This window comes from Scylla paramamosain, chromosome 5 (assembly GCF_035594125.1).
Source record: "Scylla paramamosain isolate STU-SP2022 chromosome 5, ASM3559412v1, whole genome shotgun sequence".
Taxonomy (NCBI): Eukaryota; Metazoa; Arthropoda; class Malacostraca; order Decapoda; family Portunidae; genus Scylla; species Scylla paramamosain.
This window is the reverse complement of record NC_087155.1, coordinates 26,232,556-26,258,755: the sequence shown is the minus strand read 5'-3', so window position 1 is coordinate 26,258,755 and position 26,200 is coordinate 26,232,556. Positions and strand designations below refer to the sequence as shown.

The window sequence follows — 26,200 nt, the reverse complement described above, 5'->3', positions numbered from 1 at the left end:
AAAGCCACAAGAACAGAGCCACGAGAACAAAGCCACGAGAACAAAGCCACAAGAACAGAGCCAAAACAAAACCACAACCCTAATAACAATAAATAAAGAAATATAATAAATAGATGATAAACTTACTAAATAAAAATTAAGGTGACTTCCCGTTCCCCGAGACAGCTTACTTTTTCTCAAGAGCGTCTCTGATTTATATAATTTTCAAACTCCAAACGTTCTGGCCTTGATTTCTCCTGAGGTCTGCTATGCGAATAATGGTGTGTGGTAAGAGCGCCGTTCATGTGTGTGACGCAGTAAGACTCGTGATTAAATTTTGAAGGTGTATTCATTACGTTTTCAGTTTTTTTTTTTTTTCTTTTCTTTTCTTTTTTCAGTTATATAATATGTGAGGGCAGACCCTCCCATTTTCGCCAGGTATACTATTTGAAAACTCTAACCTGGTCTAAAAAGGAAAATAAATAAATAAAAAAAAAAACAATAAAAACTGAAAACTGACAAACTATTTTGACAGTATAGAGGTGATCAGCTCCAGCGAGCAAGAGCCGACGAGCATAGAGCGAGAGAACACTCAACCTAATTTCAACCACATGGTTGCAGTAGGGGACAGACCCACTGCTATGGATATTATCAAGACGCAGAGTTATGGGGGGTGCTGAACGGTGTACTCTTCCCTACCACGATGAGATCGATATAATCTGGGAGCAATACTGAGCATTACTGTTCACGGGCAGCGTTGACTCGCTGCCTTGTCGCTGGTCATAAAGGACCTTTACTCTTGGAGCATTACCCTTAAACGATATAAAGGGACCTTTAGTCTTTGGAACATCCAGCACCAGATTGGTTAATTTCGAAGATTCTAACAAAAGAAAATCTTTACCCTTTCTTCTTCGTTTTCTTCTCTCTCCTCTCTTCCTTAATCACCATCAGCCACTTCATCAAGATACGTAGAGTGTCTGGTACAGGTGACCTATGCAGCTGTGATTATATAATTGTTAGATAAATAAGGCGATCTACTAAAAGCGTCGCCTCGGTGTTGGCCTTTAGTGGTATGGCTGTACACCGTGCAGCAACACTACAGGATGTTGACGGGACTGCTGCTGCTGCTACTCTTGCTGTGTGGGGCAGGGCGAGGCGCAGACTCCTCGCTGAATATGGGTGAGACATTGAAGAAGTAATACACTACGTACAAATAATTTTACTAATAATAAAATTCTCTCTCTCTCTCTCTCTCTCTCTCTCTCTCTCTCTCTCTCTCTCTCTCTCTCTCTCTCTCTCTCTCTCTCTCTCTCTCTCTCTCTCTCTCTCTCTCAAAATAAAGCCTCCCTCGATGATCTGTAGAAATCGTGATTAGCAGGCTCAGTTGGGATCCCAACTGGTATTTGATGCGTCGCTCTCTCCTACTTCTTTTCCACTACTCTCAGCTTTGGAATATGTACAGCAGACAGCGGCGGAGAACGCAGTGCATTACCTTCCTGTGGCCGTGTCTCCAACCAGTCCCTGTGGCCGGGCCCTCAGCACCATGGTCGAGGACCTGCAGCGCAACCTCACGTGGCCAGCCTTCAGTGAGTTATGAGAGTGCTTACAAGCTTACCAAAGGATTCATAACGTCTAGCTTAACATAGTGGTCATAACGTATAATTTGCTTTCCCTCCCCCTTCCCACTTTTTTTTTTCAATCATTCAATTAGTTATAGTTTAACTATGACATGATCATGCAGTGATGGACTCGTGGGGCAAGAATACTGACGGGATCCTTTCTGGCAATAAATATAACGGCCTCTACGATGAGTGTGTGACTGCGGCTTCTCCGGACAGCACCATCAAGGGAAAGTACTGCAGGATTCATCCTTCCAGACTTGGAAATTTGTAAGTAGATGCACAGCTATCCTTCATTTACTGCTACTGTTGTTGTGCTATGTGTGTACGTACGTACATACCTACCTGTAAAGCTTGACCTTAAAAGAAGAACCACTGTACATATGTGAAACCTTATTTTGAGTTCTTAGGAGTGATGTGTGTGTAATTCCAACATGTGGAATTACACACTTCTCAGAAGAAAACGCCTCATATCTCGAAACTTAAGTTTTTCATACATCAAGCGTTTCTCCTTCGTTATCCTACAAGATAATGGAGATATAAAGGTATTGCTGGAAACAGGAAAGAACGGGCTATTTTTCCCCAAAGACAGATTTTCAAAAGAAGGCTCTTCATACTGTGCCAGTTTTTTTTTTTTTTTCTAAGAAAAAAATTCTTAATTTTTATTTCAAAATGAAATATCTAATAAAAAATCTAACTTTGGGGAAGTGAAGATACATGTATGTATATTATCGACACTAAATTTTATAGCAATTAGTTGAAAAACAAGTGAGAAGAAATTTTATCGGTTACTTTTTTTGCTTAAAAAAAACAATGTACAAAACTAATCGGCGAATTTCAGAGAAAATTGGGGATTTGTTTTTTGTAGGTACTAAGGTACTTACACACCAAAAATCATGAGGATCAGACAAATGTGAATGTCACCTCTAAGAGTAACAGACACCCACTCCCCTTAATCGCATTTTTTTTTTTTTTACAGGTGCGAACCAGAGTTAAAAAAAAAAAAAAAAAAAGATAAAAGTTTCAATATGAAAAAATTTATCTGATAATTAGGATATATTTTCTCCTTAAAAAAAAAAAAAAAAACATTCTTTACAATTCTTAGGAGTGGTGTGTAGATAATAACCATATTTTACTTTTAAAATTTAAGAAACTAAAAAAAATGCTTTTTCGATTGATATATACGGTATTTGCAGGCGCATTAGATCCACTTTTTTTTCTTGAAAAGTAACAGATAATAGCAGTGCGTCCAATGCGGCCGTAGTACAGACGCGTAGGCCTGTAAGCTTATGCCTATAGGTGTGGAGTTGAAGCATTAGTACACTAAGCACAAATATTGTCACTAATGATATTACTAATAATCTCTCTCTCTCTCTCTCTCTCTCTCTCTCTCTCTCTCTCTCTCTCTCTCTCTCTCTCTCTCTCTCTCTCTCTCTCTCTCATCACTGACAGATAAGGGTGAGGGAAGGTGACAGGGAGGGAGGTCTGAGACAAGAGGAAACAGGAAAGGAGAGAAAAAAAAAAGTGGGGAACGAACATAACCGGGAAGGGGAGTACATGGAGCAAGGAAGTGGAGGAGATGAAGGAGGAGGATGGGAGGATGGGGAGAAAGTAGAAAGAATAGATATAAACACCAAGTGCGAAAAGTGAATGAAGAATTAGAGGGAGGGAGGAAGTATTGTGAAATAAGTATTCTCTTTTCTTGTCCCTTACCTCTTTCCATTTTTCCTCCATCCATTTTCTTCACATTTATGCTCCTTCCATCCACTTTCATTCTCAATCAGTCTCATACAACTTCGCAATCCTTAAGATTGTTCTCTCTCTCTCTCTCTCTCTCTCTCTCTCTCTCTCTCTCTCTCTCTCTCTCTCTCTCTCTCTCTCTCTCTCTCTCTCTCTCTCTCTCTCTCTCTCTCTCTCTCTCAGAGGGAATGGGGAGAAAAGGATGGAAGGGAGAGGAGGGCACAGAGAGAGAGAGAGAGAGAGAGAGAACACACACACACACACACACACACACACACGAAGACTAAAAGTAGCATACACAAACATAAATTTCGGGTAGAGCAAATTTAGTAATGTCCAATGCCTCAAAAACTCAATTCCTTCATTTATCAACTTCACACAATATCTATCCCCTCTTCTTCATTGACACTCAACTGTCCCCCGAACTTCCTCAGTATGTCCTTTACTTATAATCTAAACTGGAAAATTCACATTTCATTTCCAGCTAAATCAGGTTAAGTGAAGTTAGGCATTTTTAGTCGTTTCTGCCAGTTTTCTCATCCCCAGAAGGGGGAGGGGGGACGGTTCCACTAACACCGCTATTTTAGAGAGGGTGGAATCAAAAGCTTTTCATTTTATCAACTTCTCTCCTGTAACTGTCTTCAGCCTTTCCCTCATCCCCATAATGTTGCAGCTCTTGCTACCTTCTACCAGTATTTTCACACTAACTGCTCCTCTTATATTGCTAACTGCATGCCTCCCCTCCTCCTGCAGCCTGGCTGCACAAGACCTTCTTTCTCTCATCCCTATTCTGTCCACCTCCCTAATGCAAGAATTAACCAGTATTTTCAATCATTCATCCCTTTCTCTGGTAAACTCTGGAGCTCCCTGCCTGCTTCTGTATTTCCTCCTTTGTATGACTTGAACTCTTTCAAGAGGGAAGTTTCAAGACACTCTCTCTCTCTCTCTCTCCCTCTCTCTCTCTCTCTCTCTCTCTCTCTCTCTCTCTCTCTCTCTCTCTCTCTCTCTCTCTCTCTCTCTCTCTCTCTCTCTCTCCTCTCTCTCTCTCTCTCTCTCTCTCTCTCTCTCTCTCTCCTCTCTCTCTCTCTCTCTCTTTTTTTTTTTTTGCTCTTGCTCTTGCTCTGTGCTGTGTTGCACTTGTGCTGCCTGCATCTCAAGGAGCATCATTATCACATCATCCTCAGAGACGTGGAGGCGACGTTTGCCCACCAGCAGCTTCCGTTGGGACGTGCCCCGGGGAAACTAGATTTTTCTTTGGTGAGGGAGTGGGCACAGAAGCCACGGATGACCATTTTTCCTGAAATGGAATACGGAACCTGTATGCCTAATGTGTGCACCAAGGAGGAACTCCAGGTTAGTGGACTAGACAGTATGGTGAATCTCAGTTGCCTTGCCCTGCTTCTAAACTATTTATTTTGTTGTAACTTATTTATTTGTTTGTCTATTTTCATTGAGATAAAGAGTGTGTGGGGTAGAGGGGCAGCATCCTCAGTCTCTCCATGTTTCTGCAGGACAGTCTTGCCCAGTACCTACCGTATTTGATGGCTCATAAGACGCACGGGCTCATAAGACGCACCCAGTTCTGGCATGTATTGAAATAGAAAAAAACAAAAATTAACAGATTTAGGCTATCGATATGAAGTCAAGGAATTCAAGCGACATTTGAAGACTCTCACGTGCATTTAGATCACTATTAGATACCAATACTCAGCATTTAAAAGTTTAATTTATGCTAGCAGCTTACTTGTTCTTTTTGGGGTTTTGTTGAGGCTGTGATGGCCGTGACATCACAGCCTGGCGTCCCAAAGGTGTGGTATACAGGTAGTGTTTCAGACTAGATACAGTGGAGCTGGTTGGATTTCTGGAGTCAAATCTTGGTAAGGTTGCGGGCCTTGAAAGCCAGAACGTAATGGTTCGGTTGAGGGTATTGAAAGACAAGATTGTACCAATCCTGCTGACGTGTAAACACAATCTTCTTATTGGTATTTTAGTTGGGGCCATGCAGACTGTGATGTCACAGCCTCTAGTGCCCAAAAGGTGTGGTAAGCAGGGGAGTTTCAGTCTTAATGCGGTTCAGCTGAATGTAAACATTAACTGCACCTAGCTCTTGGCGGCACCATTAACTGAGGGACTACAGTGATAATAAAATTTTTTCATACTTTATTTTTTAGCATCTTTCACATGTAATTCTTCGCCAAAAACGAATCATTTTCTCAGTTGGAGGTGGACCAAAATGCCTAGCAGCAGCTCTGTTGCCGTTTTCCTTAGCATATTGTATTACTTGTAGCTTGTATGCAATTGTGTAATTGTGTCGTTTTTTTGACTCCATCATGTTGTGTAATAAAATCTGGAAGTTTTAAACACTCTTGCATAAGCTATTACATGAATATTATGCAGATCATCACCTCAAGCCAGCCTATCCCATGACACTCAATTCCTTTATAGAAGAAATATTCGTTCTCAAGGTGTATTAGTCTATTTTCATAAAAGAAAAGTTTCTCTAGCTTCAATCTTTTTCATATGTATGCAAAGCAAGAATGTTAAAAAGATAGGTTCAATTTTAATTGTATGAAAGTGTGGCTATTGTCTTACCTCAATCAGTAACGGCGTCACACTCGGTGTCACCGAGTACGTCACGTCGGAACGCAACCGACCGCGTTTGTTTTGAAAAACGTGGTGCACCATCTCCACCTTGCCAGAACCTTCTCCACAAATCCAACCAGCTCCATCACATCTAGTCTAATATTATAATTGGATACCTCACCTTTGGGGCATCAAAGGCTGTGACATCACAACCTACACTGCCCCAACAAAACTCCAAGAAGAAGTGGTGCATGGTTAAGCAAATTCTTCCTGACTGGTCAAAGTCTATGTGGATTACCAGTAAGTATGAGATACTACACATTGGTACCTTGAAAGAAAGAGCATTTTGTGGCGTACTACCAATCATGACTTTATTTAGTTGTGCAAAGACATCTGTGGTTTGAATTTAGAGCCTCTGTTGCCGTAGACTTGTAACCTATTACTGCCTCAAAGTTGGACCTTTGCCTCATTGGACGCAGGCTAATTTACTGACCCTTTTTCTGAGAAAAAAGTAGCGTCTTATGAGCCATCAAATACGGTAGTTCCCACTGGAGTTTTTCCTGCAGTCATCTTTTGTGAGGAGCAAGACACTGACCTCCAGTTTACAGATGGTGATATAGGATTCGTGTGAGTCTTTTCTTTCTCTTTGACATTTAATTGTCCACTTGTTTTTGCACATGCACATGATGTATTCCAATGAAATGTTAGTGCTGAAAGTCATGGTAAAGTGAGCAGTGTTTGTCTTGCCAATAACAACCTGCTGAAATCACTCCCTCTTTCTTTCCTGCTCACCTGCCTGCCTGCCTCTCCTGTGTTTGTCTTGTTCGTGCATGTTTCCTGCCTGCTGGTGCATTCTGGACAAAACAGGTCCTTGGCCACTTTCCTGCTGGTGCTCATTGGCTGTGCTTCCCTCGTGGACATCTACCTTCATTTCAGCAGCAGTGACTATTTGGCCAAAGGTACATCCTGTCACCCAGCCCTGCCAATCATTGCCACTCTATTACCACTCTGTTCAAGGTAGAGGAGGTTTGTCCCTGCCAGGTGCAGGTGAAAATACTCAGGTGTCTTGTAATGCTGCTGTCTGCAGGTATTAATAGTACCTATCTTCCACAGGTGCTCTCCGTTACCTGCTGGTGTTCTCTGCTTACACCAACCTAAGTAAGATGTTCCAGGTAAACCTCAAGGCCAATCCAAGGAACATTACCTGCCTGCATGCTATGAGGTGATGTACAGACACAGAGAGGTGTAAATGTACAGTATGTGTACAGGAATGACTGTTGTACAGGGTGACCCAAATGTTTGGACACAAAGAAGAAAAAGAGGATAGGGAAAAGAAAGTCATGACCTTCATTGGTCCCTTTACTCCCGTCACCTTCTTTTTTTCTCTCCTCCTCCCTCCACCAAAACTGTAAGGAAAGGAGTGATTAGTGACAAGGAGGAGGGTGGGAAGAGATAAGCTATAGTAGAATATAGTTAAAGGTTATCACTGTAGCTGTGAGATAGTCAAGGATTTGCTCACTTAATTAACTTCCCCACAAAAAAACATCAGAATAGTTGAAATGTAGCATGTACAGGGTTAGCTCCAATCAAGAGGCCTACCAGGCTGATAAAAATTCACTTTGGTCTTGGTGATCACTTTGGCTCAACCAGTAACATGCCTGTGATGTGGAGTGTTGCACCAGTTCCAGCCACTCCCAGTCATGGCTGACTCCAGATAACTTTTTCAGTACATATTTCAGAGCACAATGCATTATGTCATGACAGTCATCAGATAACTTGTTTACTGAATAAGAGGTCATGACATGGAAACATTGGCTAGTGGTTGTTAGGCCTGGGATTTATAGAAGAAAACCTAACCTAACATTGACTAGTAGTTGTTAGAGCTTCTGGTAACAGAGGTGGAACAGTCTAAACCATTCATCATCTATTTCTGTTTTACATTTTGTTATAGCTGGATTAGTAAAATGTGTGCCTTTAGTGCTTTTACAGTCTTAGTCTATATCTGCTCCCTCTCCCAGTAATTTACCTATAAGTATTGTGTGTAGATAAAATAATGTTTCAAAACTCAAAATTTTTCAGTTTTGCTTGTCAGGTAAAGAAATGAACACAAATTGAAAAGATATCAACTCTAACAGGCTCATTCAAGTACTTAATTAAGAACTGAAAGAAATTATATATATATATATATATATATATATATATATATATATATATATATATATATATATATATATATATATATATATATATATATATATATATATATATATATATATATATATATATATATATATATATATATATATATATATATAAAAGCTGAAAATTTCTATGTATAGGGAGAGCATTTGTAGTGTTTGGCAAAGATTTTTTTTTTTTTTTTCACTGATTATTTTTTTCCATGAATAGGGAAAGCATGTTTAGTTTTTGGGAAAATTTGGAATTAAGTTTCCATGTACGTAGCTGTTATACTCATATAACTGAGCTGCATAACTGTCCATTCTTGTCCTTGACATGTTGTTGTGTGGGACAGAAACAAGTCTCGGCACTCAAGTTTATTAAGGCTTTGAGTATAGTACAAACACCCTAAGAGTGCTGAGCATCTGTTCTTTGTTTATACAGTAATATGTATAGCTTAAATTAAATCCATGATAATGATCCTAATCCTGTCAGTAAATACAGGTTTATATGTGGTAATCACATTTGGTATACGAGTATGTACCTAATTCACTAGTCTTCCTTGACCAGAAAATGTTAGATAGTTGAAAAATAAATGTAATAGAAAGTGAAGTGCCATAGATGAAGACATGAGCATAGCATACATATCAGGGAACTCTCAGTTTATGTACTCTTAGTGTTTCAGCTGCTTCTGTGTCATTAAGTTTCGTCATTGTTTCTGCCTTTGCAGAACACTTTCCATGACGTGGGTGATATGGTGTCATCAGTCAAACATTCCTTTTCCAAATACAGCAAATATATTACAAGTATTTCAGGTAAGGACCACTGACATATTATTTTTTATTGTTACCCTTTATTAATATAATCTTCCATTTCCTACTTTTTAAAGATCAGCACATCTGTATTCATAAGATGTAGGTAACAAGCATAAAAAAAGTAACACAGATCAAGAAGTATTTAAAGTTTGCCATTTTCAAACTGTTATTCTCATTACCCACTAACAAAATAACATTATTTACATATTTGTTGATTAATAGAAACCTATTGTAGTAATGCAAAGACCTTTCACAAGCAAAATATTTATTTATATCACTGCTGGAGCAGAGAGGTTCATATACTTACTACTACTACTATTACTACTACTACTACTACTACTACTACTACTACTACTACTACTACTACTACTACTACCACCTACTACTACTACTACTACTACTACTACTACTACTACTACTACTACTACTACTACTACTACTACTACTACCACCTATTACTGCTACTTCTACTACTACTACTACTAAAACACTGCCTAAAAATTGAGTAAGAAAGTTTCTTTTAGCATGACTTTTCACATTCAAAACATTTACATATCTGCTGCCACCCCCTCAGTAATAGTAATAGTAATCGTGACTTAGGAGTTACTCAAATTAAATGAGTTTAGTTAAGGATTAAAGCAGTGAGTATCATGAGTGAGTAAATACTCCCAACCAATCCAGTATGAGCTCTCTTACCTCAGACAATCCAGTGTGTTGTAGTAGGTGAATTACACTTTTTTGCCTTTGTAAGTGGCCTACTACTCCTTTGCTGCAATGGCCAACCACCCCAACCCCAGCCTCAGTGCCCAGCCCTCTCTTCACAAGCGCTCCCTTCTCAACTTGGATGAAAACTGGGGATGACACGCACATAGGACTGAAGATGGAGAGAAGATAGTGATAGGTGCCAAAAACTTTACCAGTATTGGGCTCAAAAAGGGAACTTTGGGCTGATGTGCAGAAGGAAATAAGGGGTTTCAAGAGTTCTAACACAATATTTTTCTAACATGATGGCCTTTTTGAAGAAAATTATTGTGTTAAAGGAAGACCAACTGTACTACTACTACTACTACTACTACTACTATTACTACTACTACTACTACTACTACTACTACTACTACTACTACTACTACTGCTGCTGCTGCTGCTGCTGCTGCTGCTGCTGCTGCTGCTGCAATTACTTCTGTTATTACTTTTACTACTATTGTTACATTCTCAGAAGTTTGAGAGCATCCTTGGCCAGACTCTCCTCAATGGATACCCCAGTGTAGACACTTTCTTTTTCCTGAGTGGCCTCTTGCTGTCTTACAGTGTTCTCAAGGAAACCAAAAGAACCAGATCCTTTAATATCTTCCTCTTCTACTCCCACAGAATCTTACGGTGAGAAAGAGAGATTTTAATATTCTATGTATGTTTTAATATCAATGCAACATCCTCATTGAGAAAAAAAACAACACCATTTGGGATTTTAGTGTACAACCACACAGACATGTTCTGTGTAGTGTTCATGCAGAGAGAGAGAGAGAGAGAGAGAGAGAGAGAGATTGTTACAGTATTCTTATTTTGATACCATGACAACTCCATAAGGAAGAGAGAAAATCCACAAAGTTAACACAAACAACACTCATGACTTATAACATTCTTGCCTCTTCCTCATCCTCAGCATCGTTCCAGCTATTGGCATCATGTGTGGATTTCAAGCTACTGTGATGCGCTTCTTTTTATCCGGTCCATTGTCCTATGTGTGGAATATGTCTTGGCAAACCAGTTGTGCCAAAAACTGGTGGAAGGATGTCACCTTTGTCAATAACTTCATACCAGATGGTGGATCAGTAAGTCATTCATGAGACAATTGAGAAATGTGTGTGTATGTATGTCCTATCTCTCTCTCTGTCTTTAATAGAGTTTTTCTCTCGTAATCTGTGTGTGTGTGTGTGTGCATTTAGAGGATAAACTTGAAAGTTTATATTTCTGCATAAGGGAATTGATTTAAGTGTAGAATCGGAAGTTTGAGAAATTGCTGTTTATCTATCTTTATGTCTGTATGCAGCCAGGCAGTGTAATGTTTAGTGCACTTAGCTTATAGCCAAGAGATCCAGTGTTTTAATCCCAGGTCAGGTGGAGACTAATTGTTGGAGTTCTCCTCCAGTGATGTGGTTCATGTTCAAGTACTAGTGAATAGGTGCAAGATGTTAGGCAAGGAGTTGTGGTCTTGTGTCTTACTTGAAATGAAAGGCTGTCAGTCCTGCCCTCCTGTCTATGTGAATGTTGTATGTGAACGTGTGTGTGCTTGGTCCAAGAGACCAAAAATGGTTAATGACATTCCTGGAGGGGTAGAAAAGGCAAGATATAAAGAAAAATTTTATCTTTAGCTTTAACCCTTTTCTCCTGTATGTAATGCAATGACTCTTGTTACAGTTAGGTGCAGACAGATAGGATCCTTACATTTCAAGAGCCTTGTTTTATTAATATTCATTAACAGCAATATTTTCTCCCTCCCTAGTGCTTGCCACAGACTTGGTACATTGCAGCTGACATGCAGATGTACTTGGTGGCACCCCTCATCATTCTTCCCCTTTATTTCTATGAAGATATTGGTCAGTATGGGATTGTATTGAATATATTGCAGTCTAGTGCATACAGTCTCTAAAATCTTTACTAGTTAAAGTTCATTAAAATTAAAGGTTTTCATTGTCTTCATTGGGCCTTGGCTCCTGAGTGATGGGTGTGTTGATGAAAATTCATGTTCCACAACATTGGTTTTTATTTCTCTTAGTATTTGTCCTGGAACTGTGAAACAAACATCCATAAGAAGTGCTTATTCTGGTTTAGTGTGCCATAGAAAGTTGGAATATGGAAGGAAAGCACAAAAGAGTAAATTTGTGAAAGAGATAGTAATGAACAAGCAAGAGGGAGTGTTTGCCTAGAAATGAAATCTCTTATGCTGTGCAGACTCTTTTCAGGAACATTTCAGAAGGAACAAGCTTTGAAATAGACTAGCTAGAAAATTTTATAGTTATTAACACTGTTTCCTTCACCAAACAGCTTGATTTTTTTCATGATTCCCTTTATGGTTATTCACAGAGACTGAGAAATATACCTAAAAGTAAAAAAAATCCTTAGCTGTAAGAAGCCTTCACCAGGCTGGCAAAACAGGACACCACCTTAAATATCAGAACCATAATGATTGTCAGTTTTGGGGCCTTTGCACTCCTAGTTATTACTTGTCTTCTTCCCTTCATTTAGATTGAGATTTTTGGTGTCTCATTTTCCTACATGTATCATGAAAAGACTAGACTAGACTCTATTTTCTATAAAGATTAACCGAGCTTTCTCAGAGAGAACATTTAGATGGGGTTTGAGCCCATGACGAGAAGAGAATGACAGAGCCTAGATATCAGGAATGTAATGAACATATCCCAAGGTCATCTGTTGTACTTCCAGTCAGCAATATATGAACACTTTCAGAATAAAAAGATGATTACCACAGGGCAAAAATTTCTGCAACCAACAGATTATTCAAGTCATATATAGGAAGATTTTGATATTATAATTCTTTGCTTTAATTTTAACTTACTAATGAATAATTTTATTCAAGTTTTTTAATCTGTGATTTAAGTTATAGTTAGAAGTTTTTGTGCCATCTTTTCTTTAAGCTTCCATTATGATTATGTTTTTACTATGTTGAGTTAAACCCATGGTATTTATTTGACTGCATGATACAAATATGAATAGCACAGTATCATATAGTAAAAATGCATGATTCTGTGACTCAATACTTCCACCCAGCAGGCAAGGCTTGGCTCCTGCTCTTGACAGCTTTGTCTGCCATCATCCCTGCTGCTATCATTTACGACAAAAACCTTCCTCCAACCACACTCATATCCATTGAGTGAGTATGCCTGACTTTTTTTTTTGGAAGAGGATCATTGTCAAAGGGCATCAAAAAGTTTGAAAAAAAAAGGCCCTCTAGATTCCCAGTCCCAAAGGATCATACAAAACTGGAGGATAAGTGTCTTGAAACCACCCTCTTGAAAGAATTCAAGTCATAGGAAGGCAGAAATACAAAAGTAGGCAGAGATTTCAGAGTTTACTAGAAAAAGTGATATATGATCGAGAATGCTGATTAACTCTTGAAATAGAAAGGTGGATATAGTAGAATTGGGAGAAAGTAGAAAGTTGTGTGCTGTAAGGCTGCAGCAGGGGAGGCATGCAGTTAGGAAGATCATAAGAGCAGCTAGTGTGAAAATGACAGAAGATAGCAATAGATACAACATTTTTAGGTGTGTATCCTTGACATGATACATACCTGGTGCTTGACTTAGAAATACAAGGCTTTCTAGTAAATCTGTTCTTATATGCTTTGATTCTCTCTCTCTCTCTCTCTCTCTCTCTCTCTCTCTCTCTCTCTCTCTCTCTCTCTCTCTCTCTCTCTCTCTCTCTCTCTCTCTCTCTCTCTCTCTCTCTCTCTCTCTCTCTCTCTCTCTCTCTCTCTCTCTCTCTCTCTCTCTCTCTCTCTCTCTCTCTCTCTCTCTCTCTCTCTCTCTCTCTTACACACACACACACACACACACACACACACACACATCAGGGTGGCATTTAATTACCTAGACAAAGAAATGATGAAGAAAATTATAACACATGATACGCCCCAAACTGGAATACGCAGCAGTGGTATGGTCTCCACACAAGAAGAAAGATATAAGGAAATTGGAAAGGATACAAAGAACAGCTACGAAAATTATACCTGAATTGGAAGACCTAAGTTATGAGGAAAGACTGGAAGAAATTGGATTACCAACACTGCAAGAAAGAAGGGAAAGAGGACACCTGATAACAATGTTCAAATTAGTAAACAACATGGTGAAGATAGACAGAGATGACCTAGTTGTAAAAGTGGAGGAAGGAGATAGACGTACAAGGGGACATATGAAGAAATTAAAGAAGAGTCATTGTTTGGGAGATATTAAAAAATACAGCTTTCCGCATCGAACGGTTGAAATATGGAATAACTTAAAAGAAGAAGTGGTTGTGGCAAAGAGTGTGCACATGTTTAAAGAGAGATTAGATAAATTCGGGTATGGAGACAGGACTAATTGAGCTTTGGCTCGGACCCTGTACTATACAACTAGGTAAATACAACTAGGTAAATACACACACAACCAATGTTACAGGGAGATAACATGAATTTTGCTTCATATTCTTAACCTTCTATATTCCTATATTTTCACATCATCTGTACAGTAGCATATCCCAAGACATGAAAATTGTATCTCATGCTCTGTTTCTCTTTCAGTTTAAGTCTCTACCAAAAATACTTTAACCTGGTGTACCTGCCCCCCTGGACTCGTGCAAGCCCTTGGTTGGCCGGGGTTTGGGTGGGGTACATTTTCTTCAAGCAAGGCAACACAAGATACAAGATGAGCCCAGTAAGTGAATGTGTGTGGTCATAGTGGTTTGGGAAGGCTTGAGAAGATGGCTTTTTTTTTTTTTTATGTAGGAAGGACACTGGCCAAGGGCAACAAAAATCTAATAAAAAAAATGTCCACTGAAATGCCAGTCCCATAAAAGGGTCAAAGCAGTGGTCAAAAATTGATGAATAAGTGTCTTGAAACCTCCCTCTTGAAAGAATTCAACTCATAGGAAAGTGGAAATACAGAAGCAGGCAGGGAGTTCCAGAGTTTACCAGAGAAAGGGATGAATGATTGAGAATACTGGTTAACTCTTGCGTTAGAGAGGTGGACAGAATAGGGGTGAGAGAAAGAAGAAAGTCTTGTGCAGCGAAGCCGCGGAAGGAGGGGAGGCATGCAGTTAGCAAGATCAGAAGAGCAGTTAGCATGAAAATAGTGGTAGAAGACAGCTAGATATGCAACATTGCGGCGGTGAGAGAGAGGCTGAAGACAGTCAGTTAGAGGAGAGGAGTTGATGAGACGAAAAGCTTTTGATTCCACCCTGTCTAGAAGAACAGTATGAGTGGAACCCCCCCCAGACATGTGAAGCATACTCCATACATGGACGGATAAGGCCCTTGTACAGAGTTAGCAGCTGGGGGGGTGAGAAAAACTGGCGGAGACGTCTCAGAACGCCTAACTTCATAGAAGCTGTTTTAGCTAGAGATGAGATGTGAAGTTTCCAGTTCAGATTATAAGTAAAGGACAGACCGAGGATGTTCAGTGTAGAAGAGGGGGACAGTTGAGTGTCATTGAAGAAGAGGGAATAGTTGTCTGGAAGGTTGTGTTGAGTTGACAGATGGAGGAATTGAGTTTTTGAGGCATTGAACAATACCAAGTTTGCTCTGCCTCAATCAGAAATTTTAGAAAGATCAGAAGTCAAGCGTTCTGTGGCTTCCCTGCATGATATGTTTACCTCCTGAAGGGTTGGACGTCTATGAAAAGATGTGGAAAAGTGCAGGGTGGTATCATCAGCGTAGGAGTGGATAGGACAAGAAGTTTGGTTTAGAAGATCATTAATGAATAATAAGAAGAGAGTGGGTGACAGGACAGAACCCTGAGGAACACCACTGTTAATAGATTTAGGAGAAGAACAGTGACCGTCTACCACAGCAGCAATAGAACGGTCAGAAAGGGAACTTGAGATGAAGTTACAGAGAGAAGGATAGAAACCGTAGGAGGGTAGTTTGGAAATCAAAGCTTTGTGCCAGACTCTATCAAAAGCTTTTGATATGTCCAAGGCAACAGCAAAAGTTTCACCAAAATCTCTAAAAGAGGATGACCAAGACTCGGTAAGGGAAGCCAGAAGATCACCAGTAGAGCGGCCTTGACGGAACCCATACTGACGATCAGATAGAAGGTTGTGAAGTGATAGATGTTTAAGAATCTTCCTGTTGAGGATAGATTAAAAAACTTTAGATAGGCAGGAAATTAAAGCAATAGGATGGTAGTTTGAGGGATTAGAACGGTCACCCTTTTTAGGAACAGGTTGAATGTAGGCAAACTTCCAGCAAGAAGGAAAGGTAGATGTTGACAGACAGAGCTGAAAGAGTTTGACTAGGCAAGGTGCAAGTACGGAGGCACAGTTTCGGAGAACAATAGGAGGGACCCCATCAGGCTTGGGTGAGGGTCTTCTGATTTGAGGGCAGGATGGAGTGGCTATGAGAGGCTTGTCAGGAATGAAATCTTTGTCAAGACTCTGACAGAAACCCAAGTTCATCACCTTACTGATCAGGCCACAATGGCCACCAAGGCCCACGTAGATTTAGGTCAGGCTTGACTGTCTCATCATCACATTATTACTTGGCTTAATCTACAAGAATTTCCATATGCTTCTATCTATTTACTCTTCAACAAGTCACCGCACAGGGTGATTCACAAGTTTCTCTGGAAACTCTGGAAATTAGAAGGTTATGCTATTCTAAGCAAAAATTATTTTATGGGTATATGTGTTTAATACTTTGGTTTAATAGTGAGAATGGCTTGAAAAGTGACAGGAGGCACCTTGTTTCTCCTTCCATCATTGTGAACACAGCTTAGTGGCCCTCTGCTTTTGCTAGGTATTCATTTTTGTCTTTCAAAACTTGCACATCATCCTCCTATTGACTCAGACTCTTCTTTTAGTTTTCATTTACGTAAATTATTGTTTTAAAAAAGCATGCCAGCGTAGTGTTGAGTGCAGTTAATTTGGAAGCAAATCTATGACTAGAAAAGCAAAACTGGAAATGTGACGGAACAAGAAACAAGGTGTCTGTATAAGGCGTATTTTTATCATCCAAGATTGTGCTTGTCTTTGAAGTGCAATCTTTGGTGAGACCAAAATGGCATGTTTTTGTCATCAAGATTTCAGCAATCTTGCTTCAAAGATGCCAGGTAGAAACCAAGACCAATCTTCAACAAATCCATAGCACACTCCTGAGTTATCTTGGGCAATCTTGATATCTAAATGAAGCAGTATGGTTGCCCCCTAAGAGTAAGTACTTCTGTTATTGTTATTGATGAAAATAAGTCTTAATTTATATCTTTCTTAAAGACAATAGATGATATATGATGTCAAAAAGAGAAAGATAATGTTATATTCATGGCAAGATAAGGGGAGGTTAGGAGTAAAACATGAATTATGTTATAAATATAAAGTATTTCCTAAGCAAAATAAAGTTTCTTAAAGAAAGTAGATAATATATGATCTCGAGAAGAGAAAGATAACGTTAGGTAGTCTAGCAAAATATAAATGAGAGAATATAGGAAGCTAAGTCAGCAGAGCAGATGAGGCAGAGCAGATAAGGAGTTAAAGATGAATTATGTTATGAATATGAAACATCTCCTTAGTTAATTTTTGTAGTAAGTATCATAATCATCATCTTTGGACACAGCCCCACACTGTGTCCACCACCCCCACGCGCAGCATCGTCCCATGCAGACTTTGTCAGCCAATCGAGTCATGAGTAGCCTCAGGCTTAGACTTGGCAGCTGGCACTCCTTTGTACTGCCGCAGTTTTTATTAATATACAGCAGCTTTGTACAATTGTGTTTCTCTAGCACCCTCTGCAGCACCCTCCACTATCCCTGGGCACCTTCACTACTGATTACAAACAAACAAGAATGTAAGAAGTCAATCTAGAACATGCCTCCTGTCATTTTTCAAGCTTTTCTTACTATTAAACCAAAGTATTAAACACATATACCAATAGAATATTTTCTGCTTAAAACAGCATGACCTTCCAGCCCTCAGAATTTCCAGAAAAACTTGTGAGCTATCCTGTATACTAAGGAAAGTACCCCCTTTTGTGTCCCTCTCTTGATGTGAGGAAGATGATGCCTTGCTCTCACTCCCTCCCTCAGTTGGTGGTGACAGTGGGGTGGACGCTTGCTGCCATCACAGGCCTTCTGGTGGTGTTTGGCATGTACAGCTACAACCACTTCATATCGCCAACACCTTATGAGTTGATGTCATGCTTGACATATGGTGGCTTGCACCGGCTGGCCTGGGGTGCTGCACTAAGCTGGTTGGTGTTTGCATGTCACAATGGTTATGGAGGTATGTTTTGTGCAAGTGGTTGGAGTGTGTTTCTGACACACACACACACACACACACACACACACACACACACACACACACACACACACACACACACACACAGAATTCATGAATTTAAGGCAGAGTTAGATGCCAAGAAATATAGAGACAGGACAGCACAGGCCTAAGTATGTCTCTTTTCCTATGTCTCACAACAAGGTAAATACAAATAGCTAAATACACACAAGTATATAAAAACTGAGGGACCTATTTTGTAAAGTGGCATGATAGTGATGAAAAATATGTGTGAGAGGAAGAGAAATAGTGGAGTGTGTATGATGTGTATGAACAAATGCTGCTAGCATGTTTCTTGCAGTGGTCACATTCTTATAGAAATTCATATGAACACACTTCACCTTAGCTGAGACCAAGTTATGGAATGTACCCACAGGTGTGGTGAATGGATTCCTGTCACATCCAGTGTGGCAGCCAATCAGCCGCCTCACCTATGCTACATATCTAGTGGCCTTCCCTGTGCAGTATTTCCTGTTCTACAACTCTCGAGATGTATACTATTTCACCCACATCAACACGGTATTGTTACCTTGCTTTTCACTTTTCTTGTGATCTGTCACTTTAAGATTGAGAATGGAAACTGAATGTCTTTGGTGTGTTCTCAAACCACATTATCCTGTGTTTGCAATGACATCTAAGTTGTATTGTGAATACACATCACTATCTTTAAATGTTTAACCAGTACATAGCTGTTCAAAGAATCCTCTTATGTAGCTCCTTCAGAAGTCATCCTTTCACTGAGGGAAATCTAGAAATTCCTTGCAGTTTGTAGACAGAAGTTAGGAGAAAGAGGGAAGATGTGATTTAGGGCTTGGAAACTTGCAGCTTAAGATGGGAGAGTTGAAGAGGAGGTAGATGTATTTAAAAATTGAAATTCAGAAGGAATTACCATGCCAGTAGAATAATAGAATAATGACTCTTACCATTAACCATGGGATTGCTAACACTGCTGCTGCAGGTCACTGTGTACTGCTGCTCACTTCACATATATGCACAGATCATCTCAACAGTGGGTGCTGTGGTCATTGCTATTGGTGGTGCTTTGTTGCTGTCCCTCATGGCTGAGTCCCCTATTGTTGGCTTAGAGAAAATACTACTCAGACCAAGTAAGAATACTTGTATGTGTTTGTGTGTGTGTGTGTGTGTGCACGTGTGCTTATATGCATACATGCATGCATGCCACTCATTTTTGCCAATAATACATATTTTAACTTAATTTATGTGATTCTCTAGTATTAATTCCTTATTCAAAATTACTCCCAAATCTTTCCTTTCTCCATTTCTCTTCCTGTGTATCATAAAAGTTAAATGAAAGACATAGAATGAGGACACTGGGAACGCTTTCCTCAGAACTTTTATTCCCATAATGAAAATGTCATGTCTGGTTTCTTTCCCTTAATGAAGATCCTAGTCTGGTGTATACTAGGTAGACAAACAGTAATGTTTCTTAATTCAGTTCCTGTTTGTATAGAACCACTCACAGTCTGCTTCTGTCAATCAGTCATCAGTGTTTATCACCTCCATTCACAGATCATGGCTCATCTCCACGGAAGCCTGCAGTACAGGAGAATGTTGAGCCCCATGTGCCAACCAATGGTGTTTCTAACCCTGCCTTCATGACAGAGAACATTATAACAACAGAGAAAACTCTTGAAGCCTCCAAAACAGTGACAGCATTGTAGAGGCAACTATCAGACCCCTGTTGCCCAAGGTGTCTAGAGTAGCTATTGTACATGCATCAGTCTCTTAGTAGTCAGAGTGCACTTAAAACATAATCATTTGCAAAGGTAGATATCAGACTACTGCTGCCCAAATGTAATACCAGGGTGTGGAAACACAGGTGTTCAGAGTAGCTCTTGTTGTTGCATGTATCAACCTCTTACTGGTGGTGATGGATTTAGGTAAACCTTGTCATCTGAAGAGATAATAGAGGAAAAAAATCACACTTTTAGATAGAGTAAATAAATGTGACTTTTCATTTATTGATTATTATGTCAGTGTGACTCAGTCATGTGTAGAAGTAATAGTGACATCTGAAAACTGAAACTTAACAACACACACACACACACACACACACACACACACACACACACACACACACACACACACACACACACACACACACACACACATAAAGCTGGATAAAAGTAGATATAGGGATAGGGCAGCACAGCATTCTCAGATGCTGTGCACTATAAAGTGACAAGTAAATGGCAAATAAATTGCAATGCCTTTTGTAGTTCCAGTGTTTACTGTGAAGGTGTTGTGTTTGCTTAACTCAAGTCAGTTACCACTATAGAAATGTTTTATCTCCCTCCTCACACATGAGATGCTTCACCACAAGTTGAACAGTAGATGGATGCATGAGGTATGATATACATAAAAAGTAATATATAAAGAATATTTCATGTAAAGAAAGTTATACTATAGCAGACTTCATAGTGACTGCAGCAACAAGTATACCTGCCAGTATACCAGGTTGACATCCCCACAAAGGAGGGATAGCCAAGATAAAGCATCCAGACACATTGCATAGTGTAGTGGTCATGTGGGTGGGTGAATTTGGTCCTGGTGATGTGACATTTAGCAAGCCTTTGACAAAATGCTGCTGATTTGACCACATGATTTCATTCCTGAAAAAACAGTTAATACAAATAAGTAAATAATGAAAATAAAATATTGTGCAAAACTTTTGTAGAATTTTTGCCAAGTCAGAAAACCACAGCTAACAAAAGTTCCCTTAACTGTCACACATTGGCCATGACAATAAATCATCATGTTCACCACCCCACCACAATGAGGGGTGTGGCAGTTCACTTGGGGCAAGGGGCTCCATCCAGTTAGCAAGTTCTGAAGCTTTGTTTGCCATGTTAACCTGTGGAATCATACAGGTTGCAACCTCAGATCTCTGCCAACCATGCTAACCTATTGCACTGAACACCAGAAGCTGAAGAAAGCTCCTGACAGTACTTAACACTTCTCCAAATTATAATTCCAGTGATATTTCTTCTGTCCCTTAAGGCATTGGTATATGCCACATCACTCAGAAATGAGTGGATGACACTAAATGGTGGGTGGATGCATATCCCAATGAAGTGGAGGAGAGTGACAGGATGAAAGGTAAGGAGTGCCAATCGATGGCAGCACAAGAGCTACTAGAGGTAGGTGAGGAGGGAAAAAGATACAGCTATCCCCTGGGACTCAGAGTGTGAGCTATTGTATGTACTCGTATGCACACACACAAGTGAGGCAAAAGCATTTCACAGAATATCAACTAAAATATCAGTAATAATCACTACCTCTACATATCTGTTTTATCCTTCTGATGAATCAGTAATAGTGTGACCGAGAACTCACCTTTTTAAAGACAGTGATTGACTCATTTGAGCATTCAGTGTTCAAGAATTCAATATTACAGCCTTTATATATATATATATATATATATATATATATATATATATATATATATATATATATATATATATATATATATATATATATATATATATTTTTTTTTTTTTTTTTTTTTTTTTTTTTTTTCCCCTTCAATCTATCCAGACCAGTACAATAATCTCTAGGTTTTATTTAGTTTTATTTTATTTATTTATTTTTATTTATTTTTATTTATTTTATTATTATTATTATTATTATTTATTCACTTATTTTTTATTTTTTTTTATTTATTTATTTATTCATTTTATTTGTTTTATTTTTTTATTTATTTATTTTTATTTTTTTTATTTATTTTTTTTTTTTTTTGTGTGTGTATTTGTGTGTGTGTGTGTGTGTGTGTGTGTGTGTGTGTGAAATATTTAGGCTCGGGTATGTTAAATAATTTTGAACTAGTAATGGAGTGTGGTCAAGTGTAAATTTACATGTTACAAATTTTTCATCTGGGGAGCTTTGATCCCTAAAATGCCCCATGTCACGTACTAGCCAGGTTTGCTGGGAGGAGAAAGGGTGGCAGAAAAACGAGGCATTTCCAATAGTATTTAATGTGTTCATATTTTTTTAGTGGATCAGAATATAGACATCCTTATTTTTATTATTTATTTATTTATTTATTTATATTTTTTTACCTACGCTGGCCTACACAGCTTCATACAATCGCGATGTTGCAGCGCCATAAATCAAATCAACCTATACTGCTTCACATTTTCTTAAGAGCAGTGTAAGTATTTAAGAAAAGGAAGATTTTAGCATTTTTATCCTTTTATTTGTATCTTTTTTAATGGATGTTACAAAGTCCAGCCAATGAAAAGAAAAAAGCTCATAAGGCCATTCACAAAAAAATAATTACGTATCTGAAGAGTTGGTCAATTTAGTTTCTGGAGTTGTCTTATTAATGCTCTTCTTTTGTTTGATACAATTCAAGTCCGAAATGAGGGTCTGACATGCTGTGGGTTGCAAGGTTTTGGATATTTTAAATTGATACATTTTGACGGGGCTGGACATAAGATACAGAAGAAACGTCTTACTATGCCTACAAAAGTACACAAGATGTTAATATATATATATATATATATATATATATATATATATATATATATATATATATATATATATATATATATATATATATATATATATATATGCTGTAGACAACCCTCATAAAGCCAAAACTTTTTGGGCAGTAAATGGTCTATTATAAGATATAACATGAATACAAATATGTAAACAGATAATATATCATATGTACGTATACTGGGAACCATAAGTCACCAAAACACACTAACTTGTGGTCTTCCACGCTGAGCAGATCCAGTCGCGCCGGATTGGCTCTTGTGTAATTTCGAAGACTTATCTTTCATGCCTCCTGCTTAATTGTGAATAATTCTCTCTCTCTCTCTCTCTCTCTCTCTCTCTCTCTCTCTCTCTCTCTCTCTCTCTCTCTCTCTCTCTCTCTCCTATAACCGTCAGAAACCGCTTTGATCAAATGAGTACCTGATACGACTGGCCTATATAGAGGAGATAACTGAAAGATAAAACACAGCTTTTTTAGTACTGAAGGTGTCGCCTCGGTGTTGGCATTTAGTTGTATGGCTGTGCAGCGACACTTCAGAAAATGCTGACGGGACTGCTGCTGCTGCTACTCTTGCTGTGTGGGGCAGGGCGAGGCGCAGAGTCCTCGCTGAATATGGGTGAGACACTGGTTATTGTCGTGTATTACGTATAAGTTCTGAAATACACCCAAGGGCTTGTCCTTGCAGAAAGTTACCGAGTGGAAATAGTAAGCCTGGGGCTGCAAGACTCGAGAGCACGAGAGGATATTTTGAACATGGTACGAGGTAAATGTTTTCCATCGCTTCATTGAATTTGTATGTCGAGTCTGCTGGTGATATCTTAATAGAAGTAATGTTTCTCACACTAATCGATAATTTTACAAACTACACCACGAATATTATAATACCACGTTAGGAGTCTGTCTCATACGATGTCCGACACCTGTGTTGTACTGGCTGTGATGAGTGCATGCCATAGTGGAAGTTGTTCGAGGTTTTCGTGATCCAAGTAATAGTTTAACAAGGACTCTACATCGTCGATAGGGAAGAAAAACATCCACAAGAACGCGAAAAATAATCTCCATGGAGCAGTCATGCTAAAAGAGTAAAGCATTCATGAATACGAATCTTTATCAGGACTATTTTTAAAAGTCACAAAGATGGTTTGTCAGACTACAATGAGTACTTTTCCCTTTGGTGATGTGCAGTTCTTACCAAACTATTATCAGACTCATAAAAACATCTTCGAAAACCACAAATATTTCCACTAGATCTTGTTAAATTTAACCAAGATACCCTGATCACGATATTGGACTAATGAATAAAGGGATAACAAAGGAGGATTTACTTTTTTTTTTTCTTTTTTTTATTTTGGGGGGGGGGGGCTGGGGGTTCATAGAGAGCGTTTGTCATGGAAAGATTTTTTTTCCTCGATTCCACCTCCGAATCCGTGTCTAGAAGGAACGGCAGTTTGAAAATAAATTATAATGATAATTATGACTTCCTGTGATATAATACCAACTAATGTTTGCACAGCCCATTCATGTCAAATTGGAAAAGGAAAGAATCAATTTAAATTTTAAACCCAGAGAGAGAGAGAGAGAGTAATCATCTGCGGCTTTTGATGGACAGGAAATAACTTGATGTCCATTGTTGTTGTTGTTGTCGTTGTTGTTGTTGTTGTTGTTGTTGTTGTTGTTGTTGTTGTTGTTATTATTATTATTATTATTATTATTATTATTATTATTATTATTATTATTATTATTATTATTATTATACGTGTGACTCTCTCGATCGGTTCTTGCTGGTAACACCTGGCATATTTTTTTTCCTAGTCATTCTCAAGATAACACAAGTACCTGTAATCGCTCTGCCAACATTCACTTCAATAATGATAAAAATAGATAATGTTTACTGATTACTTAAAGGACTGTTGTGCAATGTCACGGCGGTCTGGAGCCTCATAAATCATATTGTCTTGCGTGATTATGTCATCTGATCAGTGCTAATGATGACATAACAGTGAATACCCTCTCTCTCTCTCTCTCTCTGAAATGTAGAAATTATGATTAGCAGGCCCAGTGGGATCCCATCTGGTTATTTATGTTTCTTTTCCACTACCTCTCTCAGCTTTGGAATATGTACAGCAGACAGCGGCGGAGAACGCAGTGCAGTACCTTCCTGTGGCCGTGTCTCCAACCAGTCCCTGTGGCCGGGCCCTCAGCACCATGGTCAAGGACCTGCAGCGCAACCTCACGTGGCCAGCATTCAGTGAGTTATGAGAGTAGACTTCTGTCTGTAAGATTTCTTTTACGCAGAATTCTGTAATTTTTAATGGCGTATTATCTTATCATAGTGTTCATAACTTAACCCGCTTTCCTGTTTTCTTTAAGTCAGTCAGGCAATTCTAGCTTAACTATGACATGTTCATACAGTGGTGGATTCGTGGGGCAAGAATACTGATGGATTATTGTTTGGTAATAAATATAACGGCCTCTACGATGAGTGCGTGACCGCGAGTTCTCCGGACAGCACTATCAAGGGAAAATATTGCAAGATACATGCTTACGGAATTGGAAATGTGTAAGTATACAGATGCACCGCTGTCTTTCAGTTAACTGCTATTGTTGTTCCAGTACGTAAGTACTTATACGGTACGTATGTAGTGTTTCCGTAAATTGATAGTTTAGTTCTGTGTCTACCCAGTACTTTATCACTTATTACCTTTTGCCAGCTTTAACCGCTATTATTGCCATTACTGCACCACTACAGGCACATGTGGCGTGACACACTGTTATCCTCAGGAACACGGAGGCGACGTTTGTCCGCCAGCAGCTTCCGTTGGGACATGCCCCGGGGAAATTAGATTTTTCTTTGGTGAGGGAGTGGGCACAGAAGCCGCGTATGACCATTTATCCAGAAATGGAATATGGAACCTGTATGCCTAATGTGTGCACCAAGGAGGAACTCCAGGTTAGTGGACTAGACAGTATGGCGAATCTCTGCCGTGCCCTGCTTCTAAACCACTTACTTTGTTGTAACTTATTTATTTGTTTGATTATTTTTATTGAGATAAATGGTGTGTGTGTGTGTGTGTGTGTGTAGAGGAGGTAGGGTAACATGTCAGTCTCCATGTTTCTGCAGGACAGTCTCGCCCAGTACCTAGTTCCCACTGGATTTTATCCTGCAGTCATCTTTTGTGAGGAGCAAGACACTGACCTCCAGTTTACAGATGGTGATATAGGATTCGTGTGAGTTTTATCTTTCTCTTTGAGATGTCATACTTGTCCACTTGTTTTTGCACATGCACATGATGTATTCCAATGAAATGTTTGTGCTGAAAGTCGTGGTAAAATGAGCAGTATTTGTCTTGCCAATAACAAACTACTGAAATCACTCCGTCATCCCTCTTTCCTGCCCACTTTCCTTCCTGCCTACCTCTCCTCTGTCTTGTTCGTGCATATTTCCTGCCGGCTGGTGCATTCTGGACAGAACAGGTCCTTGGTCACTTTCCTGCTGGTGCTCATTGGCTGTGCTTCCCTCATGGACATCTACCTTCACTTCAGCAGCAATGACCATTTGGCCAAAGGTACATCCTGTCACCCAGCCCTGCCAAGCATTGACACTCTGTTACCACCCTGCACAAGCCAGAGGAAGTTTGCCCCAGCCAGGTGCAGATGAAAATATTCAGGTGTCCTGTAATGCTGCTGTCTGCAGGTATTAATAGTACCTATCTTCCATAGGT

General features: G+C 39.2%; 2 protein-coding genes across 12 annotated transcripts in view; both read left to right on the top strand.

Moving 5' to 3' along the window:
• The window catches only part of LOC135100743 (nose resistant to fluoxetine protein 6-like), a 34,860-nt gene extending 14,218 nt beyond the window's left edge, over positions 1 to 20,642 (top strand). For 2 of the 7 annotated variants that reach the window (XM_064003971.1, XM_064003969.1), the window contains 17 exons: positions 1,425 to 1,565; positions 1,721 to 1,868; positions 4,523 to 4,691; positions 4,850 to 4,870; positions 6,463 to 6,548; positions 6,789 to 6,880; positions 7,035 to 7,143; positions 8,830 to 8,914; positions 10,131 to 10,291; positions 10,575 to 10,743; positions 11,415 to 11,508; positions 12,704 to 12,803; positions 14,208 to 14,340; positions 17,704 to 17,899; positions 18,330 to 18,472; positions 18,951 to 19,059; positions 19,484 to 20,642. In XM_064003971.1, the coding sequence (XP_063860041.1) occupies positions 1,523 to 1,565; positions 1,721 to 1,868; positions 4,523 to 4,691; positions 4,850 to 4,870; positions 6,463 to 6,548; positions 6,789 to 6,880; positions 7,035 to 7,143; positions 8,830 to 8,914; positions 10,131 to 10,291; positions 10,575 to 10,743; positions 11,415 to 11,508; positions 12,704 to 12,803; positions 14,208 to 14,340; positions 17,704 to 17,899; positions 18,330 to 18,472; positions 18,951 to 19,059; positions 19,484 to 19,635 (2,010 nt within the window). In that variant the 5' untranslated portion in view covers positions 1,425 to 1,522 and the 3' untranslated portion in view covers positions 19,636 to 20,642. Of the gene's footprint in view, positions 1 to 1,047; positions 1,159 to 1,424; positions 1,566 to 1,720; positions 1,869 to 4,522; positions 4,692 to 4,849; positions 4,871 to 6,462; positions 6,549 to 6,788; positions 6,881 to 7,034; positions 7,144 to 8,829; positions 8,915 to 10,130; positions 10,292 to 10,574; positions 10,744 to 11,414; positions 11,509 to 12,703; positions 12,804 to 14,207; positions 14,341 to 17,703; positions 17,900 to 18,329; positions 18,473 to 18,950; positions 19,060 to 19,483 lie in introns of all 7 variants that reach the window. The other 5 variants (XM_064003968.1, XM_064003973.1, XM_064003972.1 and 2 more) reach the window with 5 other exon arrangements.
• A 2,237-nt stretch (positions 20,643 to 22,879) lies between these two features.
• Positions 22,880 to 26,200, top strand: part of LOC135100742 (nose resistant to fluoxetine protein 6-like) — an 18,831-nt gene continuing 15,510 nt past the window's right edge. For 3 of the 5 annotated variants that reach the window (XM_064003967.1, XM_064003964.1, XM_064003963.1), the window contains exons 1-7: positions 22,881 to 23,094; positions 24,586 to 24,726; positions 24,891 to 25,038; positions 25,260 to 25,428; positions 25,600 to 25,706; positions 25,953 to 26,044; positions 26,199 to 26,200. The exon at positions 26,199 to 26,200 is cut by the window's right edge and continues 107 nt beyond it. In XM_064003967.1, coding sequence (XP_063860037.1) covers positions 23,019 to 23,094; positions 24,586 to 24,726; positions 24,891 to 25,038; positions 25,260 to 25,428; positions 25,600 to 25,706; positions 25,953 to 26,044; positions 26,199 to 26,200 — 735 coding nt within the window. In that variant the 5' untranslated portion in view covers positions 22,881 to 23,018. Of the gene's footprint in view, positions 23,095 to 24,361; positions 24,478 to 24,585; positions 24,727 to 24,890; positions 25,039 to 25,259; positions 25,429 to 25,599; positions 25,707 to 25,952; positions 26,045 to 26,198 lie in introns of those variants that run through there. The other 2 variants (XM_064003966.1, XM_064003965.1) reach the window with 2 other exon arrangements.